Raw genomic sequence first — 20633 nt, forward strand, 5'->3', positions numbered from 1 at the left:
TAGAACTCCAAAATGTCTTTTTAAGCTGTTGCCTTTTCTTTCAGCTTTGCCCTACAAATAGCAGTACTAGTCCTTTTGAAATTGAAATAAAGGTAGGGTAGAAACATTAGGTTTATTAGTCCCTCCTTCCACTTGTTATCCAGTGTAGAAATGAACCCTTTGACATCTGATCATTATTGCCACTTGAGAACTTCCAGGAGTGGGAGTGATGGTCATTGAACACCTCCAAATTTTCCCCTGCTTGGCATTTTCTTGCTTTTTTCTTTCAGATACAAGATACAGAGTCCCATCTCAGTGTTCTGTCTTTCATGTAACATCATCTTAGGTGTGGATTCTTTATTCTGTGCCCTTTTCCCAGACATACAGTAAAGTGTAGTCTAGCTCTAGTTTGTAATGACACAAACCTTACAGGAACCCAGACACCTGAAAGTGATGGCACTACAGAAGCAGAAAGGTGCCTAAGGAATTCTGTCGGCTTGGAGGGGAAGAGTGTCTTGTCTGGATGGTAAGGAAATACCAATAACAAACTAATTTCCACCAAGCATTGGACTCTTATGTGATTTTAACCAAGATTTAAGATGCTACCTAAAATGTTTCTATAGACAAAGAAATAGACTCAAAGGAAGTTTGATTTCTCAAGATCCCTCAGTTAGCAAATGGTCCAGGGATAATGGATACCACAATCCCAAGTTGTGTTGGTTAAAAATTAAGATTCTTGAGCCCTATTACAGACCTAAGCAATCAATTTCTGGGGTTGGGTTAGAGGAGTGGAACAAGCTCCTTGGGTGCTTATTTAGCATTCCAAACTTTCAGAAGTGATGACCTTTGGCTCTTTTTTCCCCCCCTCTGTATTTTGAGCACCTTATAGTTACAATGCATGTTTGGGCAACAGATGAATAAGAGAACACATATAAATAGAAATCCAATGCAAGGCAGAATGACATACAATAGGAAGTGCAGAGAACTATGGGTTTTCAAATGGAAGGGAGAGCACACAAGGCCAAGTATGAGATCAGTGAAGGTTTTAAGGCTTAGCATTGACAATGACAGATAAGTAAAATTTCCTTTGACTGTAATTTTTATTATATATATTCAGCATAGTATTCATTGCTCTTTTAATAAGGCTGTTAACAACTATAAAGCAATTTGAGCAGCAATGATTATGTATTACACTTCAGATGAAAAGCTATTACATGCTGAATCATTTTTTAAATTTCAGATAAAGAATTTTTATTTAGGGAGGCATACAATTATAGGTACTCAATTTTTGTTAATTTTAAGACATAATAACAATGCTTAAGAAGGATAAACCTACTTAACAAAATTACATTTCAATTTGTAATTTATTTCCTTCCTATTTCAACCACTTCTTTACCTTCTATACCTTGAAAGAATAGCATATCATTAATGACCCAAATGCAAATGAGAATAAAACTCTAGGCCTTAAATATTACAGTATTTTAAGAGTTTATGTAACTAAACACCAAAGAAAAAATCAGCCATTATGTGATAGCTTAATTTTAGCATAATTTTCATTTCAAAATTTAATACTGACATTTAAAAAACCACACGAGGCAGATAATCTATATGCCAAAGAATTTAGTTCTTTGTTCACTGATTATACTTTTTTTGGTTAATACAAGTTAACATTCTTAATCCCACTCTTCATTTTGTGCCTATAAAAATAAAATTGTCCTCAGTATTCCTAAATTCTTTGTTTTCCAAATAAGGCCATTATAAGGTAAGAAGTTACTGAATCACAGGTTTAAAATCAGTGGCATGAATCATACGTACATGATGTAACAAATTCATTGTTAGGTAAGGAATCAGTACAGTACAGTAGCCAGCCAGAGGTAGAATTCTTAATCACAGTTTTATAGAAAAGATGCAGTAGTTTAGATCTGAACTGTTTTATTAGGTATAGTATGGTAAGTTTGCTTCTCATTTTGAGTTTAACAGAAGGGGGGAATGGGATATCATAGGCAATTATTGGCCCTTGTTTTGCCTGTATTTCAGGTGCTACTCCTGGACACATAAAAGCATTTTCTTGGGTCAGTTAAGGTAATCAATCCTCATTTTTAAAAAGCTTCAGAGTAGGGATATCTAACCTTTGTTCTCCCAAAGGCATAAGAAGGAGGGAAATAAATCTTTTTGTACCACTCTGACTGTAAATTAATAAACCATTCTCTTGATATCATTGCTTAAGAATTCAAGCAGTACTAATGTACAGAGGGGTGCTACATTCAAACTTGTAAGCTGATTGTTTCTAACTCATATTTGTCTTAACCAGTATTACAAATCGATAAAACCTAAAAATTCTACTTAATGTAGCTAAATTACTAGTATATGAGTAAGACTCCATAGACCCAATAAGAAGGATGTCAGAGACTTTATATAAAGTTATTCACATATCAGCTCTAAATTTGGGATTCTGTAGGCTTTCAGTCCTTACTTGAATGTCAATAAATAAAGTGATCAGAAAAGTAATTTAATGAAAGTTGTAATAAAAGTTGTAATATGTTTACCCAGTGCTAAATCTTACAGTAGAGTTTGTTTCATAAAATATACCTGAATACTTATAAAAAGACAATTCAAAACAGAATAAAACAACTGTAAAACAATAAAAACCATGGCCAAGTATAGTTTCTACAGTTAACTGGAATTTAGTCTGATTATTATTTAGGATAGGGTCATTAGTGAACCAATCAGATTCTAGATACTTACAGTTTATTTAAGTGAACTTAATTTTGATCAGATGTTCTCAAGCTTACTCAAATTCTTCTTTATTGATTTTGTTATTTTTTTTGTTGTTGATTTTAAGAACTCAGAAAAGGAGATCTTTATTTATGTTAGGCCTAGATTTTTAAAGCAATATTTTCCTTCACAACTGTTGGTAATAATGTATTATCCAAGTCAATAATCATGTTAAAATGAACATAACACTGCTGATAGGTAATATAAAAGTATTTTTTGTCACATTTAATTTCAAAATTCTAGATCTTAGTTAAGGACTAGACAAAATGTGTCCCTATGGAGACTGAGCGATTTCATTTCAAAGAGAAAATTTTTCCAAATTTTAATAATGACTGAGCAATTTAAGAATTATGAAAATATTGGCCTTTGGGGAATGTAAGCTAAGTCTATAAAACTAATACTTTTTGTTAATATTTTAAATTGAAATATATTTGGTTATAAAAGTCTCACAAATCTGTTTTTCACAGCTATGTGTCTATTTATATTATAGGAGAGATACATATGTAAAAAGAAAAGTTGAGTTTTTGTTTTCTAAAGATTATTCCAATCTATGATTACGTAATTCTCAGATGATTTATAACTTAATATACTGGAAACTTACACAATTTATAATTGCCACATTTACAAAGAAACTTCAATATATTCAAAACCTGTATTAATTTGTATTTGCCAAATTTACAAAGAAACTTCTAGGTAAGAGAATCTTTTTAAAAACATTGTTTGGTGTTGCATTTGGGCCCAAGGCTCATTTATTTAAATCACCTATGACATTTGCAAAAGTTTTTCAAACTTAGGAAAATGCTGTTATTAATATGGCTTCATTCAATTATACCTATACTCTGCAAAATATTTGTTATATATTTAAGTACAACTGAAGCAATAAGACTACTTGCACAGATGAAAGTGAAGACTTTCCTTTCACATTAAAATTATACTTGCTTCACGCTTGTGGTAATATCTGAAAATCTTTTTTGAAAAGACTATTAATGGTCTTGGACTTTAACTGTAAGGTGTATTACATTTTTCCATCTCTCTTTTTTATGTTAAGTAGTCTAAAGTTTTAAGTTCTACTTTTCCTCTTATCTTCAAATAGACTCTTTAGCATATAAACTTGAATGGCTGACACTACCACCATTACCACTAAGTTAACCATAGACCAGAAATTGACTCTATCAAAGTTGCTTTCTTGGATATTTCGATCACGAGCTTCAAATGCTCTAAGCAGAGTCTGGATGTGACCGCTTTTGCTTAGTCTGGCCTTGATACTGTTGATGGATTCCTGGAGATAAATAAAATAATTTTACTATAAAAGAATGCTCAGTAAATTTAAGCCAATTTAAACATGTGATTCACAGTACCCTGACATTCATATTAGTTTTATATCCAAACAATTAAGGGACAGGTGCTACTTGGATTACCTAAAGATCTCTGTAAGTTTATGTAATAGTTCTCCTGGTTTATTTAAATTATTTTTTTATAAATAGTTATTTAACAGAGAAGCAAAGCTACTGTAAATTGAAAATAAATAATGTGAAAATCTATTTGAGTGGTATAGTACCAGGGGTTTTACATACATTACCTCTTTCTCAGCCCTCACAACCATAAGAAAATAACTAAGTTTTTTTTTTTTTTAATTTTTTTTTTTCAACGTTTATTCATTTTTGGGACAGAGAGAGACAGAGCACGAACGGGGGAGGGGCAGAGAGAGAGGGAGACACAGAATCGGAAACAGGCTCCAGGCTCTGAGCCATCAGCCCAGAGCCTGACGCGGGGCTCGAACTCACGGACCGCAAGATCGTGACCTGGCTGAAGTCGGACGCTTAACCGACTGCGCCACCCAGGCGCCCCATAACTAAGTTTTTAAAAAACCTAACTGATAACAGTGTTTAGGTATTTGTCTTTATATAATGCACTGTGGGTTTATATTTTCTTCTTTGAATGTTAGTCTGGCCCAGTGTAGTGTCTAGCAAAACACCCAATGTTTTTATCTCAGAAAATGTAGTGAAATTAGAAAATATTCCAATTTTTGATATGTATATTATAAATCCCAAAGTATAATCAAATCTGTTTTTTAAAAAATGTTCCAAGATCACATTTGTAAAAGCTTATTACTAAGATGCACTCTAAATTGTACATCTTCTGAAAAACGTAGTTTTATAGTAGGGTCTTGGTGAGAAGTGATTTGAAAACTATAAAAGGGCTATATGAATATAAGATAAAATTGAGGTTTGAAATGATGTCATAGTTGACCCTTGAACAACATGGGGGTTAGAGATGCCAATGCCCTGCACAGTTAAAATTCCATGTAAATCTTTAGATTCCCTAAAAACTTAACCACTAATAGCCAACTGTTGACCAGAAGCCTTACTGATAACCTAAACAATCAGCACACTTTTTGTTATATGTATTATATACTGTATTTTTATAATAAAGTAAGCTAGAGAGAAGAAAACGTTACTCAGGAAATCATAAGAGAAAATGCATATACAGTACTACATTCCACTTACTAAAGAAAATCTGTTTGTAAGTAGATGGCACAGTTCAATCGCAGATTGTTCAACAGTCAACTGTACTTATGGCAAAAATAAGAAAATAACTAGAAAGACTTTCCTGGATAGTCATTTTGCTTAAGGTCCTCATTTAAGCAAAAACTATACTCAAAATTTCAGACTCTTCTGCTAAACCTACAAAAATACAAAGTGTAGTATTTATCATTTAGGGCTATTTGTAAAGAATGGTAACCTAGTAATGCAAATATTGTCTAGAAAAATAAAGAATTCAGATCCCCAAATAAAAAGATCATGCATAATTCTTTTCAATATTATAGAAATGATACTCAAACACAAAATTATTTATTAAAGTTTGCTGTTATGAAACTAAATTTTGGGGAAGTAAAGCTGAAAGACATTTTTCTTTAAAAAGGACTTACAAGTACTTAAACCATATTTAAGTCTGAACTTGCTGGTCATTTTGTTTAACCATGTGAATGAATTCAATCTCCTGAGAATGCAGTGAAGTACTAATAAGAATAATGTAAGTACTACTGTTCTTGTTGGCAAAATAAAAATGGAAGAATAAGTTAATATGATTGAGATTTTAAATATATATCTATGGGAAATGGTGAGATAAATAACTGTTATGGTAAAAATTCATACCAATCAAACTTAATCCTTTCAGTTTGTATTCTTAGTAACACTCGTGGAAGAGCTAAGAAAACTAACATTTTTTTGTACCAGACACCATTTAAAGCACTTCTATACATGCTAGATCATATTTCATCTTCACAACAACTCTAGAGGTATTCTCTCCATTTGGCAAGTGAGAAAACCAAGGCTCTGAGAGCTCAGTTACTAAGCAGTCACACATACACGATTGTTTAATTTTCCAACTTCTTAAGCTAACTGATCTACATATAATAGGTCTCTTCTATAATTTGATAGTTGCTTTCCTAATAAACCTCAAGTGATCAAAATACCATATTATAAGAAGAAAAAAAAGTTAGGTTATGAAAGTATTAGAGGTTACACAGTTTCAATTTGCAAAACCATGTTAGTTTTCCTGCCAGAATTTCTATCACACAGCTATATATGTTATTTACAAATATCACTCAGTAAATTCTATGATTTGATTACATCTATCTGTGGCTGAAGGTACTGACCTATTCCCCCTATCACTAGTACTATTATTAACAAATAGTAACATGTACATTTCACTATGCATGTTAATGATAAAAGTATAAAGAAATTCAAACAAAGAAGCCATATTCTAAGAGTTTTTACTCCTGAATGTAATCCTAGTTTCTGGTGACTGCTAGGTCTGGTCTGAGTAATATAAACAGTGTTCCCAAATTAACCAAGTAATATCAAATTTCATGTTATAAAAACCATGCTGTGAGGAAAATGCCTCTACATCTTAAGGGTTTACAAATTACTCACTTTTATTCTATGTGCAAGTACACTATAGATCATTACATTCTTCTGTTTGTGAATATTCTAAGAGAGTTTTAGGGTTAAGAGCTTATGTTCAAATTCTATTTCCCTCCTCTCTAGTTATATGAAAGAAAGATTACTTAAGCTCCCTAAAGCACAACTTCCTCATTGGAAAGATGGAGATAAATAGTCCTCAGAGTTCATAAGTAAAGATTACCTGAGATGATGCAGAGAAAATGCTTATTTCTGTGCCTATCACATAGTCAGGCCTGTGGATAATTTTTATTTATTAAAAGATCATACTGACCAGGATATCTTCCAGTTTCATATCCAACATGTCTGTGCCAGTAATATATTTCTTCCAGTCCTCTTGTTCTTGCACCTGTTCTCCCATATTATCCAGGATTAATTCAAAGAAAATAACCTTCTCAGAAATGGTGCTGAATGTATTATCAAAGCAGAACATGTAGTCACCGTCTTCAGTCTCTATCCTGTATTAAAAAAAGTGTATGTCTTCAGTTATCTGTACTTCTATTTAGGATCAAAGAAAAAAATCCTATAGATAGAAAAAGAAATAACATGGTTTACGTTAGTAATTGGACAATTTGCTGACAGAAAGATTTCCTTAGTGTTGAAAGATAATTTATAATTTCTTGGGAAAGAGGGAACTTGTTAATATCCATGTTCAAATACTTGCAACTTAGATGTGCTTGGCATTGGCTCAGGAAATTATGGTTAAAGGTCTTGACCTGATTTTTGGAAAAGGATAAGATTAAAAACATAGATACATGATACCTCAAAATGATCTTTAATATTTACACACTATTAAAAGTAACTTATCATGAGTCAATTTGTATGCAAATAAGACCACAAACCTCCCCTTCAATTGAGATAACTCTAACGTGAGTTTTGTTTTCAAAAGTAGTGATGGGTTGTTCCAAATGCTTTTCTTCCAGGCCTCCTACAGATTAACAATATTTTTATAACATAGTTTACAAAGGTTAGGATGAGGTCAGTAGCCAACAACCAGAGCTTTACTGTCAGTGGCATTACCCTTTACTGTGTAAATGCCACTCACATCTGATTTATACTTTTAATCTTGGTCTCATTAGCTTCACATTCAAGATAATTGGCCTGGGCACAGTTACTTTAGCAAAGTGGCTTCCTATTTTTTTTTTTAAACTTTAACAAGAAAAATACTGCACAGGCTAATGACATTTACTAGTGCCGGCCACAAAAACCACTGAAACTGAGTTTTAGTTTTTGTTGGGACTGGTTCATGGAAGGTTGGTTTAAATGATTCTGAAATTTTCTTATTTCCAATACAATGGATTGCTTAAACTGAGGTACGTGTATCATTTTCTATAGCCTTGTCACTACAGCATATGGTTCTCCTTTTTTTAAGTCAGTCCCCATCTCTTCCACCTGTTTCCAACTTGAAGCATAAGAGATAAGCACTCAGTAATTTGGCTGGATTTTAACATATATACTATACATAAAAAATACTAAATGCTTATCTACCCCCAATAAAAAATGCACACTGCTTTCACATATTCTCTTTTAATCCTTACCATCATATTTGGAAGTTAGGCATAATTGACCTTTTCAAGGTAAGTAAAATAAGGTTCACATAAATGAAAATACTTGCCTATGATCACATAAGCCTGTCATACGCATAGACGAAGTTTGGTTTTGACTCTCGAGTTAATTGATCTTTCTTTTCTGTAATACTGTTCAGAGCCTGTCTGCATTCTTTGCAATCTCCTCAGCCATGACAAACCTTTGTCTTTGAGGATGTATTTAACCTTTGGAAGAAGCTTGAAGAATATACTGGCAAATACAGTGGGGAATAATTTTAAAAGGAAAAAAATGTTATGACTGTTTGTAAAGTATAATTCAATGTTAATCACTTTTTAATGTAACTCTTAATTTTGTTTAGTCCTTATTTTATTTAACTCAACTTTATTTAGCCACTTTTAACCCTGAAATGGATAAAAAAGGGAAGCTTTCTGTACCTACTCTTTTTACGTGTACAGATAAAGACACAGGTAAAAAAAATTGGTTCTAAAATTTCACGGGATGATGAGGCATAAAAGTCTAGAAAGGGTGCATGGGGACAAGGGTAAAAATGAAAAACATTTGACAAGCACTGACATGTATGAACTTATGCATGTGTATGAAAAAAAAAGATGTTTACTACTTTATAGTCATTCCTATACTAATCTCTTTCTAAATCTGTGTTAATTACTTTTAGTAGAAAGGAACTTTATTACTACAAATGACACAAAATATTACCAAATAAGAAATGCAGTTAATTTTCCTTCCAATTAGAATAAAGAACATAAGTCATCCAAAATGGGTAAGTTCTCATGTAAGTTAGGGTGGTATTAATTCAGTTGTCTAGAAAAATACACACACACACACAAAATTTCTCATTCCCAAAAGTGCCAGCCAATAGCTGTTACTTAAGGTGTTTGTAGCCCTGGAGACATTTTTCCTAACCCTGCCTTCTGGAAGGACAGTATTTGTTTTAAGGATTTAACAAAAAAACTATTTCAGTGTCATAACAGCTATTTTAGTTGCCTTAAAAAAGTTAATATAGCTAGGGGCACCTGGGTGGCTCAATTGGTTGAGCGTCCAACTCTTGATTTCAGCTCAGGTCATGATCTCATGGGCTCTGTGCTAGCAGTGTGGAGCCTGCTTGGGATCCTCTCTCCGTCTCTCTGCCCCTCCCCCCTGCTCTCTCTTTCTCAAAATGAGTAAACATTAAAAAAAATTAGAGGAGGCAGGATAGATCAAAATTCTTGCTTTCTGGGCATCTGGGTGGCTGTCAGTTAAGTGTCTGACTCTTGATCTCAGCTCAGATCATGAGCTGTGTTGGTTGGTGTGTTTGAGCCCCGTGTTGGGCCCTGTGCTGATGGCAAGAAGCCTGCTTGGAATTTTCTCTCCTCTCTGTCCCTTTCCCACTTGTGCTCTCTTTCTCTCTCTCAAAACAAATGAATAAACTCTAATAAAAGAAAAAAAGCAGTGTTCCAAAAAAACCCCAAAACAAACAATTCTTGCTTTCTACTATACAATGCTTAGAATATTTCTGGCACATAGCACTATGCAAGTACTAGCTATTACAATTATTCGTATTTTTTTTTTAATTTTTTAATGTTTATTTTTGAGAGAGACAGAGACAGAATGCGAGTGGGTTACGGGCAGAGAGAGAGGGAGACACAGAGTCTAAAGCAGCCTCCAGACTCTGAGCTGTTAGCACAGAGACCGACGCGGGGCTCGAACTCACGAGCTGTGAGATCATGACCTGAGCCGAAGTCGGATGCTCAACCGACTAAGCCACCCAGGCGCCCCCAATTATTCGTCTTTGTTAACCAGCGTATGTGGCATGTAATTGATAGTGAATACTAAATACATGTATGAATGAATGAAGGGGAAGAATATCTCAACTATAATACTCTTTTCAATAACAATACTTTCTTATTTATTATTTTTATTTAATTTTTAAATTTTTATGTATATTTCTAAATTTTAAAGTTTTAATTTTTTATTACATTTTTAAATTTTATTGTTAAACTGCTTTATTTTTTTTTTTAACGTTTATTTATTTTTGAGACAGAGAGACAGCATGAACGGGGGAGGGTCAGAGAGAGGGAGACACAGAATCTGAAACAGGCTCCAGGCTCTGAGCTGTCAGCACAGAGCCCGACGCGGGGCTCGAACTCACGGACCGAGAGATCATGACCTGAGCCGAAGTCGGCCGCTTAACCGACTGAGCCACCCAGGCGCCCCTAAACTGCTTTATTTTTTAAATTTTTTAAATGTTTATTTTTGAAAGAGAGAGAGACATAGAGTGTAAGTGGAGGAGGGGCAGAGAGAGAGGAAGACAGAGAATCTGAAGCAGGCTCCAGGATCTGAGCTGTCAGCACAGAGCCTGACGTGGGGCTTGAACCTACAAACTGTGAGATCATGACCTCAACTGACTGAGCCACCCAGGTGCCTCTAAAATGCTTTTTAAAATGGCACTTTACCTATGCAGAGCTCAGGAAAAATCTTTGTATAAACCATTAATACAGAAGTAGTAATTTAAAAAGTCAGTTTAGATTGATAAACTTGGAACTATGCTTTGTCTTTGATAGTTATGAACAGAAACTAAAAGTGTAACTTATCTTTAAATTTGAGAATATAGAAAATATGTAGAATTTCTGCCATTTTTTTCCTCCAATTTCCTCCTTTCCTTTAGGAATAAATTAAAATGAACTGTTAGGAAGAAAAGGTATCTTGCTTTCTTGTACAGAATTACCTCTCATTAAACCATTGGGAGAAAAGACTGAGTTTATAAAAGTTCACATTTATTGAGTTCTTTAGATATGCCAGGCCACTGTTCTAAGCACTTTATATGTATTAATTTTTTTTTTATTCACCACAGTCCTCTTGAGGTACATGTTATTACTTTTTCTATCGTTTTACCAACTTAACATTTATCATGATCATTTTAGCAATAAAGAAACTGATGGGAATGCAAGCTGGTGCAGCCACTCTGGAAAACAGTATGGAGGTTCCTCAAAAAACTAAAAATAGAATTACCCTATGACCCAGCAATTGCACTACTAGGCATTTATCCAAGGGATACAGGTGTGCTGTTTTGAAGGGACACGTGCACCCCATGTTTATAGCAGCACTATCAACAATAGCCAAAGTATGAAAAGAGCCCAGATGTTCATCGATGGATGAATGGATAAAGAAGATGTGAGATACACACACACACACACACACACACACACACACACACACAATGGAGTATTACTCGGCAATCAAAAAGAATGAAATATTGCCATTTACGACTATGTGGATGGAACTGGAGGGTATTATGCTAAGTGAAATTAGAGAAAGACAAAAATTGTATGACTTCACTCATGAGGACTTTAAGAGACAAAACAGATGCACATAAGGGAAACAAAAATAATATAAAAACAGGGAGGGGGACAAAACAGAAGAGACTCATAAATATGGAGAACAAACTGAGGGTTATGGGAGGGGTTGTGGGAGGGGGGATGGGCTAAATGGGTAGGGGGCACTAAAGAATCTACTGAAATATTGTTGCACTATATGCTAACTAATTTGGATGAAAACTTAAAAAAATAAAAAGTGAAACAAGTTAAAATTAAAAAAAAAAGAAATTGAGGCATAGAGCACTAGAGTAAGTTAATGAAAGTTACACAGCTAGTGAACAGTGAAACCAGTATTTAAAACCAGGCTGTACAACTCACTCTTAATCACTACACCAAACTGCAAACCTACCTTCTAAAAATTAGATTTAAACAAAAGTTTATCTTTATATTAACTTCTTAATATATTTTTTTAAGTTTTTACTTATTTTGAGAGAGAGCCCTGCAAGTGTGTGGGCATACAGCACTTGAACAGGGAAGGGGCAGAGAGGGAGAAAGAGAATCCCAAGCAGGATACGGACTGCCATCACAGAGCTAGACTTCGGGCTTGATTCCACGAGAAATGTGAGATCATGACCTGAACCGAAATCGAGTGTCAGATGCTCAACATACTGAGCAACCCAGGGGCCCCTATCCTGCTTCCTCTTAATAAATGTGTATCCCTGCAGACTTAATTAACTTCTCTGAGCCTCCTTGTCTGTAAAATGAAAATTGAGGAATCAAGGAAATTCTCATAATGAGTTAGAATGATTAATTTAGAAGCATATAAAATGCAAAGCCTAGTTTATGGCAAACATTAGACTGTACTTGCTTTTCTTCTAACTGCAAACTCACAATTTAGTTTTAATGCAATGAGTAAACAAAGTGCTGCAGTAGAATAATAGAATGGAAGAGGGAAACACACAAGATACGAACAAAGAGAAGTGAGATGTAAGAGAGCATATATAGCCTTTTGTTAAACTCTAAACTTGTAACAAGTTATTTTCTTCCTTTCTGGCTTCCTATGGTCAGATCTTGTATTATCATATCTTCTAATTATCTAAGAAGAATGAGGCCTTAGTAAGAGGCATACATACACAACACATATGTACAAAGACATACTATACTTTTTTTTTTTTTTTTTTGAGAGAAAGAGGAAGAGACTGAGTACAAGCAGGGGAGGGGCAGAATCTTAAGCAGGCTCCATGCTGCCAGTGCAGAGCCTGATGAGGGGCTCGTTCTCATGACTGTGAGATCATAAGAGCTGGATGCTTAACTGACTGAGCCACCCAGGCATTACTGTACTTGTTTTTTTAAGCAAAGGAACAGTGGACAAATATGATATAGCCAACAGCTAAAAAAAACCCTATAGCCTAAAAACTATAAAAAAAACCCCCAAAACTATATACCTAAACAGTAACTTAAAATGGAAAGGTTGTGCTAAGTAGAAAAACAGGTTTAAAATTCCACAACAGACTGAATTCAACACCTAGGGCACATTCATCCTATTTAACCAAAGCAAATAAAGAAATTAGTTAGGATTAATACAATATGCCTAAAAAAAGGGAAAAAAGTTAAAGGAAGACATTTTAGCTTATACTAGACCACTCTCAAAGACTGTTTAAAATGTTCATATGGTGGGGCGCCTGGGTGGCTCAGTCGGCTAAGCGTCCGACTTCAGCTCAGGTCATGATCTCACAGTTCGTGGGTTCGAGCCCCGCGTCAGGCTCTGTGCTGACAGCTCAGAGCCTGGAGCCTGTTTCCGATTCTGTGTCTCCCTCTCTCTCTGACCCTCCCCCGTTCATGCTCTATCTCTCTCTGTCTCAAAAATAAATAAACGTTAAAAAAATTAAAAATAAAATAAAATAAAATGTTCATATGGAATCATTTAATACTAATGTTTAGTATCATCAAATGTGCTAAATTTCCCTGCCTTGCAGATAGCACATTGGTATTATTCAGCCCAAGAAACTCAACTAAAGGATTACTACTTACGTGTGAACTCCATCTGATTTTCTTTGTTCAAAAACTAAGGTTCTTCCTTGTGGAGAGGCAAGATGGAAATCAATATCTAATCCCGCTCCATCTAAGACCTGTAGAAAAGCACAAAAGAGAAGAACACATTATAAATAGAATAAAAAATATATGAAGTAGATCATGTGACAAAATGATTTTCTTTCTAAACCTAGAGAGGTAGGAAAGTCAACAAGATACATGTAAGGGCTAGGAAAGAGCAGAAAGACCATCCATTCAATTCCATTCATTTTTGGAACTTTCTTACCAATTCATGTTGCCAACATCTAAATTTAGGCCTTATAAATATTACTGAAATAATCTTCCTAAAATGGTGCCTTGGTTGAGAGGACCTGTAGAGTGGAAAGAAACACGAAGGGAGTTCGAATGATAGACCTTACCTAGGTAATTTAGGGCACACTTATGTAACTTTTCTGTTTGTCTTCAATAAAATAATAATTAGCTATTTCTTAGCACAGAACTCAAAACTTCCATGATCTGACCCCAACTGACTTCAGTGTATTCACCTATTATTCCCCAATATGAACTGAATATTCCAACTAGGTTGTTTGTTTACTGGCCAAAGAACACAATCTGTTCCTTTACAATCCCAAAATGTCCTGATGATGATGATAGCTAACAATTAGAGTGTATGCCACACATTGTTTTAAGGGCTTCATGTGGTTTAATTTCCTCACAACAATTCTAAGAAGCAGGTCTTATTATTATCATCAAGACATAAATAGAAGAACCAATCAACCCAACAAACAGAAAACAAACAAACAAAAAAGTGAGGCATACAGAAATAATTTCCCCAAGGTGATACAGCAAATGAATGGCATGGTCAAAACTTGAACTCAGCAATCCGCCTCCAATAGCTAATCTTTTTCTTCTTTCACTCTATTTTGTTTATTATTTTTTCTGGTGGCTTTAATGGAATGATATAAAAAATTACCTATTCCTGTGCTCTACTTACTGACAGTAAGTAGTAGTTTCAAATGGCTAGCTAAATATACAGAATTCTTTTTCTTCTTTACATCCCAATAAAATGAAGAATATATATATAATGATATAAATATTCCATAACAACACTGGAAACCAATAGCTATCAATCTCAACATTCTCACTGAAACAGACTAGAGACACACTTGTTGAAATCAGTGCCCCACGGAGGACCTGGGTGGCTCAGTCAGTTAAGCATCTGACTCGATTTCAGCTTAGGTCATGATCTCCCCGTTGGTGGGTTTGAGCTCCGCATCAGGCTCTGTGTTGACAGCACGGGATTCTTTCTCCCTCTCTCTGCCCCTCCCCATCTTGCACTCTCAATCTCTCTCTCTCAAAATAAATAAACTTAAAAAAAAAAAAAAGAAATCAATGCCCCATTTTTCATGTTATTGGTTTTTCTGAGAGGATTAAGTTCTGAAAAAATAGTTAATATAAACAGACTTTAAAATGTTTCCTCAGATGAATATACATCCTCAGAGAAATTCAGGAATGTGTAACCCATAAAAAATGAGGTTCCTAGTATGAAAAATAAGCTCTTAAAAAGATTAAAAAATGTTGCCAAAATTTATTTAACAAATGCTATTGATAGCAGAATAAATATGGATAGAGACTAAAAATCAGCAAACTGGAAGGAACCAAGGAATTCTCAGAACAAGGTGAAAAAATAGAGATGAAAAGTATGAGGGAAATTTTAAGATCATTCATGAAGGACAGAGCTAAAGATTTCAAATATCTAGCAAGCATTTCAAAGAAGACAACCAAGAGAAATGAAGGGAGGAAATCATTAAATAAGAGAACAAAAATTTTTGCTTCAAAAGATAAAAATCTTTGTAGACTGGAAGGGACTAATAGAGGTGAAGCAGGATAAATGAAAAAAAGAGTAAAAATCCTACTGACTTTCCCAAAGGATTTAAAAAGAACAACCTAGAAACTTCCAATGATAAGTAGTAGAGAACTTCAAAATAACAAGACCTGGGGGATGGGGGCACCTGGATGGCTCATTCTGTTAAGCATCTAACTCTTGATTTCTACTCAGGTCATGATCTCATGGTTGTGAGACTGAGCCCCTCGTCAACACAGAGGCTGCCTGGGATTCTCTCTGTCTGACCCTCTCACACTTGTTCTCTCATGCTAACTCTCTCTCTCAAAAATAAATAAACTTTAAAATTGAGATTGGCATCAGAATTCTTATCTATAATACTAGATGCAAAAAACCATAATGAAGCCATGTCTTGAATGATCCCAATTAAAAAAAAAATATTTGGTAAAGTGAAAGCAAAAAGTAAGTACATTTTTAGATGTCCAAGGTCTTAAAGTATTTTCAAAGAATTATTCAAAGAATCATCCTCTAAAAAACTAAAAAAAAGATACCCATTAAATCAGAAAATAAGAGATCTAACAAAACTAAACAAAGATTTCAGTAAAACAAAGTTTAAAAGAGATTATTGGTAGTGACTGTCAGGCTTAATGAAATTGTTTAAAATGATATTAAGAATACAGAATACACTTAAAAATACATAAAATACAATTTTAAGATGTAAAATATTTATTTAAAAAAATCATAATCTGAAACTAAACTTCCTGATGATTTCACTGAAAGATTAGTGCCACTTTCCCTAGTCTGTGCTGTTGCTTTAACAGTCGTTCGGTTCCTGTAAGGCTTTCTTCTGTCTTCTTCCTCAATACGTGGCACATGTATTCTTTTTACCAATCGCCTTGTTCCGCTCACTCCTTTTATGCCTAATAAAACTGATTTTTCTATAGATCTGAACTCTACTTCTAAAATGTCTTCTCTGGGGGCGCCTGGGTGGCGCAGTCGGTTAAGCGTCCGACTTCAGCCAGGTCACGATCTCGAGGTCCGGGAGTTCGAGCCCCGCATCGGGCTCTGGGCTGATGGCTCAGAGCCTGGAGCCTGTTTCCGATTCTGTGTCTCCCTCTCTCTCTGCCCCTCCCCCGTTCATGCTCTGTCTCTCTCTGTCCCAAAAATAAATAAACGTTGAAAAAAAAAAATTAAAAAAAGAAAATAATAAAATAAAATGTCTTCTCTGGAGGAGCCGGGGTGGCTCAGTTGGTTAAGCATCCGACTTCAGCTCAGGTCATGCTCTCACGGTTTGTGGGTTGGAGCCCTGCGTTGAAGCCCCGGGTGGGACTCTGTGCTGACAGCTCAGAGCCTGGAGCCCTGTTTGGATTCTGTGTCTCATTCTCTCTCTGCCCCTCCTCAACTTGCGCGCGAGCACTCTCTCTCTCTCAAAAAAAAAAAAAAAAAAAAAAAAAAGAAAGAAAGAAAAAAAAGAAAAAACTGGAATGTCTTCTCTCAATTTCCAGATGAAATTAAGTCCTCCCGTTAAATACTCTCAGAGCTGTATATACTTACCTTCATTAGAGTTACAATTTACACTTATGTAACAATTTGATTCCTGTTTCCACACTAGATTGTATGAGTATGAGAACATGCACTTTTACTCATCATTGTATCCATAGCGTTTAGCATAGTGCTCACACAAATTAAGCACTCAGCAATGATTTAAAAAGTTAAATGAATGATCTATTTTAGTCATAAGATATGTGTATTGACATTTAAAAATTTTAAGAACTGGGGTGTCCTTGGGGCGCCTGGGTGGCTCAGTCGGTTAAGCCGCCAACATTGGCTCAGGCCATGATCTCACAGTTTGTGAGTTCGAGGCCAGTGTTGGGTTCTGTGCTGACAGCTGAGAGCCTGGAGCCTGCTTTGGATTCTGTGCCTCCCTTTTTCTCTGACTGTCCCCTGCTCACACTCACACTCTGTGTCTCTCTCTCTCTCAAAAATAAATAAACATAAAAAAAATTTTTTTTTTAAAGAACTGGGGTGTCCTGGGTGGCTTATTCAGTTAAGCATCTGACTTTGGCTGGGGTCATGATCTCACGGTTTGTGGGTTTGAGCCCCCTGTCGGGCTCCGTGCTGACAGTGAAGAGCCTGCTTGGGATTCTCTCTCTCCCCCTCTCACACTGGTACTTTATATAAAATAAATAAGCTTTAAAAAATCATTAAAAAGTTTTTAAGAACTTAATAATATAATGTGGGTGTGGTCAATTATTTTAGAAGTATCCTCTTAACCTTGAAAAGTAAGAAATGGTTAAAATTTTTCAATATGTCACAGTAACCCAAAGGCAATGTCTGCAATGTCTGTTCTCTGATATTTTAAAAATGAAAACAAAAAGCAGTAGCTTATTGTTATTGGAAAATTAATCATGGAGTTGGAAAATGCACACAAAAAGTTGAAGATTATCCCTTACCCTAGAAAGTCCTCCAACATTGTCTAGGACTACAGACATTAAATGATTTTCCTCCCCCCCTACCCAAGAACAACTATATTATTTAGGGGGAATGCAGTGGGGGAACAGTCCCTTTAAGAGTGACTAAAGATGGAAAGTGTAAAGCTAAATGAAGCTAGCTATTTAACTCAAGAAGTGTAAATGTACAAATGTACAAGTGTAAATGTACAAAGTCTAAATGTAGAAAAAAACTAACATTCAGTGCCTATTTACTATGTGTCAGGAATGACCTATGAACAATTATTTACTCATTTTTTCAAATCAACTCTATGAGGTAATTACTATTATCTCTATTTTACAAGTGAGAGGTTAAGTAACTTGTTCAAAATCACATAGGTACTAAGTGACAGAGTCAAGATTTCAAACCAGGCATTTTATCTCTAGAAGTCTTATATGATAATCACAAGAGGTCAGTAGTTAATATACATTTCCTCCCTAATACCTGGATTAATACTAAGGAATTTTTGAATAAGACAAATTGTTTTCTTACCTGGATTATTTCACTACCCCCCCCCCCCCCCCCCGTTGGTTTCCTTGCCTCTAATTTTGCCCTCCTTAAATCCATCTTCCACACTGTACCCAGTGACCTATCTGAAAAACAGTTTTGACTGTTACCATGCTGCTTGTATCTTCAATGGCCCTTGTACAGAACAAGGGCAAAGCCATGCAGTATGGCTTCATGGCCCACGTTGGGTTAAGATTCGTGATCCTGATCCATCCAGCCTTCTGACACCTCCAATCTCTTTTACTTCTACTCGCACCCTAGACTTTACATAAAGTCTAATAAAGACCCAGCACTTGTGTCCACATACTGCCCACCAACAAAACATACTATGCATATACAATTCGTTTTGTTCCTTTTCCTGAATTGCCCCTCCTTCCTTGCATTCTTGTCTCACTTAAGCATCTTTTTAGATTCAAATTTATTTTCTCCAGAATTCTTTTCTGAAACCCCAGAGAAGTGGCTCTTCTCTACAGCACTTAAAAATACTTTATTGAAATTACCTATTTATTGGCCAGTATCCCTTAAATAATAAGATCCCTGAAAACAGGAACTTTTTTTTTTTTTGTCCGTGTCATCGTGGGTCTTCTCGTCCACACTCCTCCCACATCCCCCCACCCCCAACCCTCGCCAATTACTGGCACATGGTAAATGAACTTTTGAACCACACTGGTAATCAATAGATGTTGCGTTCTAGTCTCAGTTTTGCTCACTATGTAACCTTAGATACTGCGCTATTGCTTTCCTTAAATATCTATAATTTAATTCTAAAGTTCCTTCCGATATAAATTCTACATAACTTTTTATTTTGCTCTATACGCGACAGTAACTGTTGTTGAAAAGATTCTTTACATCAACTTAAAAAAATTAACATCTTATTATAAGTTAAGTAATTTGTGAAAAATTAAAAGGCGAACCACACCAATGCATCTTTTTTTGCAGTGCTATCTAGAAACATCAAAATTAGCTGTGTTGAACTAACAAGATTTCTTCTAAGAAATTATCCTCTACCACGATGACTACATCAATTAAGGCAAATCCCTACATATTATTATGCAGACACGAAAAAGAAAACAATGGGAGAAATGCTTACAATACTGAACGAAAGGTTATAAAGTTTTAATATACAATTAGATATTACCTGGCTTAAAAATAAATATCTGAGAAGGAAATGTACCCTTAAATACATCAATAGCTCCTTTGAAAATATTCCAAAATCGGATTTAGTGATAATCACATGTTCACAATTCAAAAATCCTTAGCTGAAGCAATGACAGTGAACATTTATAATACCGGAATTGGGTGAGCGTGGTGGGGGTAACAAAACAAGTGTCATCATCTCCTCCAATGATGAAGAAGAACGTGTTATCAGTCCTGTATTGCGAAATTCCCAGTATCGGAGCATGTGCTGGTTAGCAAGGCGATGGGTGAATTATGAAACAAAGAGGGAAACCACCGAGATCACCAGTATTGGCCTCTTTCCGACCAGAGGAAAGGGGAGAAGGCGGGTAGTGAATTCCAGGTCCCGCCTAACTTCTCGGTCCCCGGCCCCAGGAGAACCAAGCCTCGTGCGCCTGCGCCGAGCTGGCAGGCCACCCAGGCGGCCCTCCCCTGTTCACCACCCCGGCAGTCCACAAGAAGTTTCTAAGAGGGTGAGAGGCGAAGACGGTGTAGCTAGGATAAAGGAGGCTGGCTCACTCTCCGCACTTACTTGGTACTCAATCTCCAGCGAGGCCTTCAGGGGCATGGGCTGGTAGAAACACTCCTTCTGGCCGGCCGGAAGGGTAAACGTGAAGTCGCTGTCTAAGGAGGGAGTGAAGGCGGCAGCCACCGGCAGCAGCACTGGGTACAGAATGGCCAGGAGGAGCACCGGGAAGGGCAGCCAGATCTTGACGCCCATCCCTGCCGGGGCGATCTTGGGCTAGAAGAGACGCGGGAGGTGTGCGTTACTGGCACCTAGGCTCCGCTTTTCCTCCCTGGACTCCTCGTGGTTGGCAGGGAAACCTGAAGCCTGAAGCCTGAAGCAACCCCAGGTGGTGGCCACGACGGCGGCACAGGATCCCTCAGAGCGGGAAACACCGGGCCTCCAAAGGGTAGGGACCGAGGGGCGGGGCCAGCAGTCCTTTTCCGCACCCGCCTCGGCCTCGGCCCCCTCAAGCCCGGAGTGAGCGCGCCCCGCCTCACACTCGG

General features: G+C 36.1%; 1 protein-coding gene across 2 annotated transcripts; it reads right to left on the minus strand.

The window, feature by feature from the left end:
* Positions 1 to 1060: 1060 nt before the first annotated feature.
* TMED5 (transmembrane p24 trafficking protein 5) lies at positions 1061 to 20626 on the minus strand. Of its 2 annotated transcripts, XM_043575593.1 has the most exons (6): positions 20155 to 20565; positions 13607 to 13704; positions 6991 to 7174; position 5005; positions 4867 to 4920; positions 3972 to 4033 (listed from the first exon to the last, which is right to left on the minus strand). In XM_043575593.1, exons 1-6 carry the CDS (start codon positions 20341 to 20343, stop codon positions 3972 to 3974), a joined length of 588 nt encoding a protein of 195 aa, XP_043431528.1. In that variant the 5' UTR covers positions 20344 to 20565. The 2 variants fall into 2 exon arrangements, with proteins under 2 accessions (XP_043431527.1, XP_043431528.1); XM_043575592.1 differs by lacking the exons at positions 4867 to 4920; position 5005 and having other exon boundaries at positions 1061 to 4033; positions 20155 to 20626.
* Positions 20627 to 20633: the final 7 nt, after the last annotated feature.

This window comes from Prionailurus bengalensis, chromosome C1, assembly GCF_016509475.1.
Source record: "Prionailurus bengalensis isolate Pbe53 chromosome C1, Fcat_Pben_1.1_paternal_pri, whole genome shotgun sequence".
In the NCBI taxonomy this organism is placed as follows: Eukaryota; Metazoa; Chordata; class Mammalia; order Carnivora; family Felidae; genus Prionailurus; species Prionailurus bengalensis.